Source organism: Palaemon carinicauda, chromosome 29 (genome assembly GCF_036898095.1).
Source record: "Palaemon carinicauda isolate YSFRI2023 chromosome 29, ASM3689809v2, whole genome shotgun sequence".
In the NCBI taxonomy this organism is placed as follows: Eukaryota; Metazoa; Arthropoda; class Malacostraca; order Decapoda; family Palaemonidae; genus Palaemon; species Palaemon carinicauda.
This window is the reverse complement of record NC_090753.1, coordinates 40,083,106-40,095,871: the sequence shown is the minus strand read 5'-3', so window position 1 is coordinate 40,095,871 and position 12,766 is coordinate 40,083,106. Positions and strand designations below refer to the sequence as shown.

General features: G+C 33.3%; 1 protein-coding gene across 1 annotated transcript; it reads right to left on the bottom strand.

The window, feature by feature from the left end:
* Positions 1-830: 830 nt before the first annotated feature.
* LOC137622527 (piggyBac transposable element-derived protein 4-like) lies at positions 831-1,490 on the bottom strand. Its single transcript, XM_068353130.1, has one exon. The coding sequence runs from the start codon at positions 1,488-1,490 to the stop codon at positions 831-833; it is 660 nt and encodes a 219-aa protein (XP_068209231.1).
* Positions 1,491-12,766: the final 11,276 nt, after the last annotated feature.

The following is a 12,766-nucleotide window of genomic DNA, read 5'->3' as shown; positions in this document are numbered from 1 at the left end:
TCCTGTCTGTGAACACTAAATGATCAAGAAATGTTATGTTTATGTTTTGACAGTCAAAAGACCATATTTGAACAAAAAAAAAAAAAATCTTCTTTTACAAGTATTTACCATTGGAAATGGTAATGAGCAATACTGGCAGTTTCAGTGTACAGTACAAACAATTCATATTCCCGGTGATGGACTATGCATGCCCTACGCTTACCAGTATGTAGTTCTAGTACTAGTAGTAGTAGTAGTAGTAACTAAAGTTCTTACCTGTATTAGTGTGGGCAGTCCACGCACCAAGTGTAGATGTGTTGAGGACACACAGGGCGTGTACAGCCTTGACACCTGTGTCGTGTCTTCCGGTCTTTGGCCCTGTCACACAGTGAGCACCGCACCATGGGAGCCCTGCTGTCCGCCATCACTGTGAGACCTGCTTGATCATCCCTGACAGGTAAAGGAATGTTGCAGACTGTGTTGATCACAGTTTTGATGGTTCTGGGAATCCTTGTGTTGAACATCCTCTTTCCTGCCCATGCTTTGATAAGGGCCTCTGCCATATTTTCCATATAGAAGCGTCTCTCAATTGGTTTAGAACCTATTGTCTGCTGATTTTCCTTGTAGATTATCCACGAGTTGATTACACAGGAATTTATCATCCCATAGAAAATACTCATGGGCCACCTGCTCGTCTTGCGTGAAACTGAGTATATTGCACACAGTTGATCGAATGCATCTACTCCACCTTCCGTCTCATTATAAAAACAAATGATCTCGGGCTTGCCATTGGGCATTATGGTTGGCTGTGTGTGCATTGATGATAATAGATACACCAACTTCTTTTTCGTTCATGAAGTGTCCTTGCAGTATGACACCAACGTCATGTCATTCACGAATAAGAATGCACTAGAACCTACTATCCTAGTTCTTGTTTCTTTCATTTCCTGGGGAATTTCTTTCTTGTTTGCTTTCACAGTGCCAACTAGGGTCATGCCGCAGTTGTGTAGAAGATCAGTGACCAAGGGCGCAGAACTAAACCAATTGTCGGTGGTTACGTTTCTGTTTCTATTGTGGTAGGGTTCTTTAAAATCCTTTGTGATCTTATGACCAACGTTTATGCCACCCCGGGCCTGAGGTTGTGTGCCTTCTTTCCCCAGGTAGGGTATTGCTCTCAGCATGTACTTGCTTTTACTGTCACAAATAAGGAAAAGTTTGATCCCATATTTTGCTGGTTTGCTAGGAATATACATGCGGAATGGGCAGTTTCCATGGAATGCCAGCAGCTGTTCATCCACTGTAACTGTTTCACTTGGGACGTACATTTTCCCACAGTTGTCAATAAAGATGTCCCAGATAACACGAATAGCTGCAAACTTGTTCGTTGTCTGTCTCTGAGCTCTTGTGTCTTTGTCATCAAATCTCAAACAGCTGAGAAGGAAGCAGAAGCGGTACTCTGACATGGCTGCAAAATAAATTGGTGGGCCGGTCTTGGGGCTAAACATTTCCATAGTTGTCAGGTGGTTATCCCTCAGGCCACCACTGAAGATCAATAGTCCCAAAAGTGCACGTATCTCATCCGGTTCTGTTAGGATAACCTTCCTCTCTGGTTAGTATACTTGGCTGCCTGGTGAGGAATTATTTTGTTGATCCATTGCACTATCTCGTCGATAATATTATCTCCAAAGAACAAGCTCAAGGCTTTTTCTGGGGTGTCTGCACTCTTTGCCTCCGGTGTTGGTTCTGAGGTGATAGGACCAACAATGTTTCGTGCTGGTGTCCTTACTCTACTGGATGACTGTGGTCGACAATTCCACCTATAGCCAGACTTGGATGTCACTGTACTGGTTCCGAAGTCATGCATTCTTGTAGCCTTGTCTTCTTCATTAGCATTGCTCCTTCGTCTTCCCCTGGCAACAGGAGGAGGCACAGCAGGGTCAGCAGAGGGAGGAGGAGGCACAGCAGGGTCAGCATAGGACAAAGCTTGTGTAGCACCTCCTCGAGCAGCATTACCACGGCGTCTCTTACTCACCCTACTTACAGCAGGGGTAGCAGTAGAGGTACCAGGGGTAGGAGAGGCTGGGCGGGGGGACAGAGTGGTGCATTGAGGCTAGGGAGGGGGATGGTAGAGAGTCGTCCAGGGGTTGGTGGGGAGTGGAGGGAGGGTGAGGCCTGACGTCTATTTGGCGTGCAACACGTGGCTTGCGAGGTGTTGATATAGTTAGTTTTCTCTTTCGGGCCCTACTTTGAAAACATTGTTCATCCATAAACTCCTCACTATCATCATCACTGCTAGGTGGTTGTTCATAATCTTTGTCCATATCTGAGTCATCTTCCACCTCATATTCAACATGATCAATCTCACTTTCATCATCACTTTCAAATATTGCACTCACATCTGTTAAGCCTGAATTGTTCATTATTTCATCAAATTCTGCCTGAGAATAAAAAACTTTCTTTTTTCCATCCATCTTTCACAATTTATTATGAGTCTTTATCTACTTAGTTTATCTAGTCACTGCTATACTATGATAACTCTGAAAAGAGATTATTCAATGCCTAAAAACATAAAAACATGAAAATACACAAAGAACTAAAAACATTCAAAACACATCAACACTGCACTGGGGCAAAATATACCCAAATGTTTTTATTGTTTATCACTGCAAATGGGAACAATATACCCACACATATTAGTATTTTAACACTGCACTGGGGTATAATATTCCCACACATATTAGTATGTTAAGACTGCTGTGGGGTATAATATTCCCACACATATTAGTATGTTAAGACTGCTGTTGGGTAAAATGTACCCAAACTCCCCCCCCCCCCCACACACACCCCCACAAGTGATTAATCACAGAGACACTACCTCCCTCCAATAGACCTGACAGGATACTGAAGCTACATGGCTGTTAAGCTTGCTAAGTGGCCAGACCACTCAGCAAGGATAAAAGAAAAATGGCGTGGGTAAAATATACCCCACGTCCGTGAACAAGGGATATATATATATATATATATATATATATATATATATATATATATATATATATATATATATATATATATATATATATATATATATATATATATATATATATATATGATCAGTTTCTAGGGCATTGTCCTGCTAGCTACGGCAATGTCACTGTCCCTTGTTTCAGCCATTCATGAGCGGCTTTTAAACAGAGACGAAGAACATTTACTACACATAAAAGATGAACCATATCCAACCGCATCCAGAAAAAAAATATAATTTATATAAATACATAAAGTGGCCTGAAGGAAACTCTTTTATTGATGATACCGAAAGATATATGGCTTTATAAACCTGGCAATTATTATTAATGAATCATTGTTGAACTGGATTCAAGAACATTGGCGTGATTGTCTGGATTATAAAACACAATGTTTTTGTTGGCTGAGTCAAGTTTTTTTTTTTTCTGAAGGAAAACCACATTCTCTGGTGATATTTTCAATTTTGATTGATAGTCGCAGTTTAATCGTTAATATGATAGGATATGCCCATAGTGTACATGTATTTTCTTATTTATGCAGATTTTATTTGTATGATTTTACAACAGATATTTGCTGTCCATTATGATCAGAAGTTATCTCTCTCTCTCTCTCTCTCTCTCTCTCTCTCTCTCTCTCTCTCTCTCTCTCTCTCTCTCTCTCTCGTTAAACATTTGACCTCTTCCAAACGGTTTGACCAGATATTTACTTGGTCTTGCAAGTCGTATAAGTATTATTTATTAATTGAAAGTTTTATTCCCTCTAGAAATAAGCAATAACCCAGGTTCATTTTAATATAATAGGCTACCTATACACACACATAGGCTATGTGCTTTACATATATTTTTGTGTTTCATATATATATATATATATATATATATATATATATATATATATATATATATATATATATATATATATATATTTATATATATATATATATATATATATATATATATATATATATATATATATATATATATATATATATATATATATATATATATATATATATACATATATATATATATATATATATATATATATATATATATATATATATATATATATATATATATATATATATATAGCTGTGTGTGTGCGTATGTGTGTGTGTTTGTGACTCTGTGTTTGTGTGTATAGTGCATAATCGTAACAAAACAGTTATTGGAATATTAAAGATACTCTATTTTAATGATATGTATAATCTTTGAATCCTTGCAATATCTGAAACTATAAGATCAGAACACAAAATATCGTTTGGTGAATTCACAGAGTTAAGCTATCTGATTAGTAAAAGGGACCTTGATCCTAGACCCTAGACTCTAAACCCTAAATCCTAGACCCTTATTAAATCTAAACTAGAGAAATGAGAGGCCATTCAAGGGACTTCAATTATTAAAAAGCTGCATTTCAAAGATACGAGGAATGTCCAGAGCTTTCTTCAGAGCTGCATTTTGGAGAAAACAAGGTTACCCACTAGCGTGAAGTACGAAAGAAATGCCTTGACTGGGGTGGATGATATTACGCGAGAAAGTCTCTCTATAGAGCTTAGCATCATTTGACGACGAACAGATAAAACGAGATAAAGAAAATGCTCTGCTGATGAAGCTTCTGTTTTGTTATAGGAAACTTGCTTTTAGGTTCCTCGTGCTTTTATGTATAAACTTATTTTTGGGGATAGGGAGGATTTTGCGTTTTAGTTTACCGTTTTTATTTCTGTAGGATTAGAATTGTTTAGAAAGGAAATATTTTTTTTCCTAGACCTTAATAGGAAGTCTGGATATATATCTATAAACTTATGTCTCAATTTCCTTTTGCATAGTAACTTATTAACAAATGTCTCAACCTTTGTCTCTATAATCCTTTTCGTAAGATACAAAACAGAGTTTGCATATCTACATTCATACATCTTTAGAGACAGTAATTAATTAGGATCATAACCTAATTTGGATTTTATTTTGTCAAAAAATATAGTTTCTTTTATGAAAAGAATTATTTTCTGTATGATTACAAAGGAAAATGATTGGAAATTTAGTGAAAAAACAGTAACGATTTCATCAAAATCCTTATCCAGAAAATTTACATTTCATTCATTATTTTGCTGAATATCGTGATTAAATTCATCTTTAAATTAACCTTTGTTGAGTTTATCAATTAACGGTAACTGAAATTCATACTTATTTGGTCCTAATGTTAACTACAAGGTAATTCTTCCTTTTAACGTTTATCAACATTCAACTGACTTTCTTTCACCTTTTCATCCCAATATATTAGGTTAGGATATTAAACCCATTATTTTGTCAGTGGAAATTCTGTGACTTTAGATATGAAGGTAAATGACAGGGAGTTACTGGGAGATTGCTTGATTGGTTTTGAGTTTCTGACATCCTGACATTGAAGGTCATTGACGCCAATATCGTTTGTTATGAATAAAGAATAAAAAGAAACTCAATTACAAACATAAAAGCAAGGATATCCTCATTGATTTCCAATCCTAAGTCCCTTTTCAATGATTTAGACGAACACGTTTCTTCTTATTAGCGTAAGAAGAATAATGTTCATATCTCAATTTAAATATAAGATAAATTGAGATTATTCTAGTACATACTGAAAGAGTTTAGAATTTTGTGTAACCACAGTACTTTACTTGTATTGTGACATTTTTTGTAATGTTCTAACTGTTGGATTTTGTCATATCTTTTATTTTTTTTTTTTTTATAATTTCTCTATAATAAGGTTGCACGATTACGTATTTTGGACATTTATATTACACAGGGTTCTGTTTTACGTGAGGTTTCCAGTTGATATAAGGATTCAAGCCAATCTTCTCGTATACCGAGAGAAAACTGGTCCTGTAATAGTTTGTCGCCACTACCACCACCAACAACAACTTATGAAGTTCATGCATCGATTGGAGCCAATTAGGTGTGTGCAGATTTGGGCAATTGGTTCATGCAACGCTTTTAACTAATAAAATTTACATGACATGCTGTCACATATTACAGCAGGAGCCTGGTTCATGTAGCTCCTGGAACCATTTCTATATGTATACAGCGTGCTATATTGGTTCATGTAAGGATTTTGAACAAACCATCTGCGTGTATGGGAGACCAACCTATTCATGCAAAAATATGGAAAAAAAATGTGTATCTATTCATTGAGCTTACTACTTCAAACAAGGTTCCAGGGTACTTTGTTTACACAGGGCGACAACTGTTCATGCAAGGGCTTACAGCCAATTATTGGTGTATAGAGGGAGCCATCTAGTGTTTGCAATATGTAAACAATCACCTTATAAACGAATATTATATCTCCATGAGGTATAACATAATGCCCCTAAAGTCAGAGATTAGTTTGTGTTATCTTTGCATTGGTCACACCTGGTTAATACACGAGTTTCTGATGACTGGCCAACTCCAGCCATATTGCGACGGTTGTTGGTACCCCTGAAAATAAGTCTTTGTTGACTCAATGCCCCACTTTTAACACCCCGAGCAATAGATATCTGTATGAAGCTTAAGGTGAGCATTGCAGGATCAGGCTTGTCAAGATTCTTTGGCAGTATGTGTTGTGCTATGCTAGCGATATTTTTAGATCTACTTCATATAAGGACATCTTCACTTTTATGGTTTTAAATTGAGTAATCTTTTATTCTTTATATATATATATATATATATATATATATATATATATATATATATATATATATATATATATATATATATATATGTGTGTATATATATATATATATATATATATATATATATATATATATATATATATATATATATATATATATATATATATATATATATATATATACATATATATATATATATATATATATATATATATATATATATATATATATATATATATATATATACATATATATATATATATATATATATATATATATATATATATATATATATATATATATATATATATATATATATATATATATATATATATATATATATATATATACACCTATTTGTTTGTTTATGTGTTCCAATAGTAAAACGAATGTTCCATATAATATCTAGTAGTAGCTAAATTCATCTAATTTACACAAATCATTGTAACTCATTATCTTTCTTGTTATGTTATTCATCTCAAGGAGTCTTTTATTTTAAATCAAATCATAGAATTTCAATGTAATTAGTCACTAAAATTAAAATTCAAGTTTTGAAATAATTATTTAAACTTTAGCATTGAGAAAAATATGAAAAACCCAGCGTTGAAAGCAGTATTTAAAATTTAGCATTGAAAGAAGTATTTGCCTAATGTTCCCTGTTCTAAAAGGTAACATTCTCATTCAACAGATAATCAAACACAATAATGAGAAAAGCCAATTGAATCGGAATTTCTACAGACTAATTTGGAAAAAATAATAACTTTTTTTTTAATTTCGGGAAATATTTTCATATACAGTATGCTGATATTTAACATCCAGCACTCGTAATTAGCTCCAAGAGATTGAAATATACTGCTAACAAATATCAGAACTGCCTGTCTGTTTGTCTGTCTCTCTGTCCAAGTGCAAAATATGTTTGTCTGTCTCAATGCAAAACATATCTGTCGGTCTCAGTGCAAAATATGTGGTATAATTGTAAAAGTCTGTCTAGCTAAATGCAAAAAATTTTTGTTTGTCTCAAATGAAAACATTTCAACTTTCTGAAGCGAAATATGTCTGTATGTCTCAATACAAAACAGGCGTGTCTGTTTGAATGCAAGAAATGTCTGTATATCTAAAAGCAACAAATTTTTCTCGGTCTGAATGCAAAATATGCTCGTTTATTGCAATATAAAACATGTCTTTCTGTCTCATTGTAAAATATTTCTGTATGTCTGCAAGCAAAATATTTATGTCTCTATCTTAAGGCAAAATATACCTGCATGTCTCAATGCAAACACGTCAGTCTGGATGCAAAATATGTCTGTATGTCTCAATGCAAAACTTCTTCTGTCCGTCTGTCTGAATGTAAAATATTTCCGTATGTCTCAATGCAAAATATATGTCTGTCTGAATGGTATACATGTCTATATGCTGCAATACAAAAACATGCCTGTCTGCCTGAACGCACAAAATATGTCTTTATGTCTCAATGCAAAACATGTCTGTCTGTCTGTCTGACTACAAAATATGTCTGTGTCGTAATACAAAACATGTCTGTCTTTCTGAATGTATAATATGTCTATATACCTCAATGCAAAACATGTCTCTCTGTATGAATGCCAAATGTGTCTGCATTTCTCATTATAAAACATGTCTGTCTGTCTGAATGCAAAATATGGCCCTATTTCTCAATACATAACATGTCTGTCTGTCTTTCTGAAGGCAAAATATGCCTGTATGTTGTAATGCAAAACATATCTGTCTGGATAAAAAAATATGTCTGTATGTCTCAATGCAAAACTTTGTCTGACTGTCTGTCTCAATGTAAAATATTTTTGTATATCTTAATGCAAAATATGTCCCTCTGTGTGAATGCAATATATGTCTGTATGTTGCAATACAACAATACCTGTCTGTCTGAACGCACAAAATATGTTTATATGTCTCAATGCAAAATATGTCTATGTTTCATTATTAAACATGTTTGCTGTCTGAATGCAAAATATGTCCCTATGTTTCTAAAAATAAAATGTCTGTTGTCTTTTTTAATGCAAAATATGTCTCTATGTCGCAATGCAAAACATGTGTGTCTTTCTCAGAGCAAGATATTTCTATTTGTCTCTATGTATAACATGTCTGTCCGTATGAATACAATCTCTGTCTATATGCCTCAATGCAAAATTGTCTATCTGTCTATATGAATGCAAAATATTTCTGTATGTTTCAATGCAAACTATGTCTTTCTGTCAAAATGCAAAATATGTCTCTATGTTACAATGCAAAAAATGGCTGGCAGTCTCAGTGCAAAATATGTCTTCATGTCTCAGTGCAAAACATGTCTGTTTGTATGAATGCAAAACATGTCTGTATGTCACGCTTCAAACCATGTCTATCTGTCTGAATGCAGAATATGTCTGTATGTCTCAATGCAAAACATGCCTGTCTCCGTAAATGCATGCTATGTCTTTTTGTTTCAATGCTAAACATGTCTGTCTATATGAATGTAAAATATGTCTCTTTACCTCAATGCAAAACATGTATGTATGCCTAAATGCAAAATATGTCCCTATGTCTCAATGCATAATAAGCCTGTCTGTCTGTCTGTCTGTCTGTCTGTCCGAATGCAAAATATGAATGTAGGTCACAATGCAAAACATGTCTGTGTTTCTCAGTGCAAAATATGTCTGTATGTCCCAATGTAAAGCATGCCTGTCTGTATGAATGCAAAATATGCCTATTTGTCAATGCAAAACATGTCTTTCTGTCTGAATGCAACATACGTAAGTATGTCGGAATGCAAAACATGTCCGTCTGTCTGAATGCAACATACGTCAGTATAACGCATTGCACAACAAGTCTGTCCGTATGAATGCAAAATATGTCTTTCTGTCTCAATGAAAAACATTCCTTTCTAGCTCGATCCAAATGTGTCTATGTATCTCAGTGCAAAACATATTGAAACATTTCTTCTTTTTTTGATAATATATTATAATCAAACATACTTTTTAAAGTCCACCCTCTTCTTATACGCAAAAACTAATATTTTCAAGTAAAATTTGATTTACACGGGATAGAATAAGTGTAAGAACAATCTAAAAAAAATTCCTTTCAATATCTGGATATCTCAGAAATAAATGGTCGGAGACAAGAATGTCCTAAGGTGTTTAATTTTATTTTTCTTCTCTTCGTAAATAATTGTTATATATATATATATATATATATATATATATATATATATATATATATATATATATATATATATATATATATATATATATATATATATATATATATATATATATATATATATATGGGAAAAGAGAGAGAGAGAGAGAGAGAGAGAGAGAGAGAGAGAGAGAGAGAGAGAGAGAGAGAGAGAGAGAGAGAGAGAGAGAGAGAAAGTATGTATTATCTGAGTCGTCTCTATCATCGAGGTGATGAATGAATCCGCAAATACCCATCATTCGGAGTACCCTCTTCTTTTCTTCCCTGAGGCCAGTGAGAGAATAAAGAACGCTATGGCCATCAGCCTAAGGCTCGGAGCTATTTTGTTAACATATGGTTGATTAATGACATTGTTTTTCTTGTGTATTATTCTATGGGAAAGGCGGTTCTGCGTAAGGATTGCGAGCGATTAGGAGACAGATTAATTTTGACAGGAAGAGAGTGTAATGGGATTTGGGAGTAAAACCAGGACAGATTTCCTCAGTTGTTAAAAAATCCTTTTGTGTGTGTGTTTTTTTTTTCCTTTTTTGGTTGAGAGAGGGAAAAAACTACAGATAAGTGTATCAATATAACTAAACTAAATCTATGCTGACATAAATCTGTTTAAGCTTATGCATTGATATTTATGTAAGCATATATATATATATATATATATATATATATATATATATATATATATATATATATATATATATATATATATATATATTAAGGTACATGTGTAATATATATATGGATAGCTGAAGTAATATATGTGAACATATACTATACACATAAAAGCTGAGAAATCTCAATGGTATGCCAAATCTAAATTATATGGAAAACAAGAGAAATAGAACAAGAGAACACACCGTTCAACTATCAGTCACTTGTTTACGGAAATCAAATGTTGTTAACCTTTGTAAAGTTTTGTTTATTCAATGTGTATATGTTTTCATGATAATGCTAAGCAAGAATAAAAACACGTCATTATTACAAAATCAAAGGGAGAAACAATGTATTATACTCTTATCAAACAACAGTTTATTATCACAAACACTTTGAAAATTGGAAAAGTACTATTAATGGTAGGTTACGAAATCTCTGTAAAAAGCATTGATTGCAAAGAGGATGCTTTGTACATTGGGTCATCAAATCTACACGGGAATTAGGATAATGTTAATTTTCTCTATAGCAGCTCTCCAACCAATAAATGCTAGAAAATAATAATAATGTTCTAAAAGTTTATTTTGTTGGTCTCGTTTAGAATAAAAAATATGATTAATATGACTTTGTTTATCATCCCTTGATAAAAGGCATTGTCTCTCAATTGTAATGTAATTAATAAGGTCAGACATTTTCGACTTTCACATCCACCTCTTTCAAAGAATTAGAATATCTTGGTGAGAGAAAACCATTCGTCAAATCAAATCATTGGAAGCTACAGTTACTATTTATATAAAGATTTCCTTTGTTTCCTCAACTTTTGAAAATTTAGTAAGGGAAGGGAATTTACAGTTAGACACAGAATTCCATGGTACACCTTGCTCCAAGGAAGTGCATCTTATCACAGACTCACTTCACAGCGAGTAACCAAAAAGGTAGTGCAGGGAGAGTTGCCAGATGTTGTCAACTGGGCTAAACACAAGAACTCGCCGTGCAGCAAGTGTGCGGCTGGGCGCACTTCTTCAGAGTAAGGTGCACCAGGAATTCCTGTGTCCAACTGTATATCCAGAGACTTGCATAAAATAATCGAAATTCAGTTAATTTGTGTTCAAAGCCGTCCTTGGTGAATGATTGTTAAGATAGTTATGAAAAAAGATAAAGGGAAGGAAAGAATGGAAGATTATCTTTAGCTTGGAATTCGTGTCTTCTTTTTTTCTAGAGACTTTTATATCCTTTGTTTTTTTTTTCTTTTTTTCTTTTTAAACACTGCGCTGAAAAGAAAGTGCTACTTCAACTGTTATTAATAGGTGAAACAGAAAGAATGTGAAATGTTAAATGTTAAATGTTAGGTGGACTAATCACTATACACTTAGGATGATTTTTATAAATTTTTATTAAATTTACATAACGATATATAATTGCAGATAGGATAATGACATATGTTTTGTTGAAAGCTACAAAATAAAGAGGATGATAGTAGCATTGACTATTTTATTTCTACTTAAATTGCGATTCCCGAAAGGTACCCAACTATCCACTGTAATTTTATCAAGATATGGCCGTCAAGGACTGCACCTCTTCAGAAAACTAGCAAAAACTGCAATTAAATTGAGAAAGAATGGAGTAGACTTGAAATTTTAAAAACATGTAAAAGCTATGAAATCTTACCCAAATTTTTATATAAACGTAATTTACTTAATTCTAAACTGTATAGAAAATGGCAATTTAAACTTCTGACCACAGGAATCAATCATAAAATCAAAACCATATAAAATTCAGAAAATTGGAAAAATCAGACTAGATACTAACTTAAACACTACTGTTATTTTATAACTTATATCTCCAAAAATGTATGTAAAGTTGATACTAAGACTACAAAAGCCCTCGAAAAGAAACTAAAATTTCTAGGTATAACAAACTCTCTAGATTCACTTGATCCTAATAAAGTTATTTTCAATCACTCCAGTCGAAAATTATCACCTACAGAAGGACTATTAGCATATGTATTGAACTTTAAACTGCTCCATTTCCGTATAAACTTTTATAGACATTTTTAGCATTTGAAAATTTGTACGCATACCTTGACAAGGAGGTTCCATATGGCGATCATGGATATGGCTTTAAACGAGCTATACAAGACATTGCATACAGAACATTCTATAATTAAAACTACACAAAGTTTTTTCCCTCATTTTTTATAAAAAGGATATTGAAATCTTGGGAAATCTAGGTAAAGATTCAACTGTAATTATAAGTAAACCGGATAAAGGTCAT

Bases quoted from the DNA above. Each gene is read 5' to 3' on its own strand.
- LOC137622527 (XM_068353130.1), bottom strand. From the start codon at position 1,490: ATGGAAATGTTTAGCCCCAAGACCGGCCCACCAATTTATTTTGCAGCC.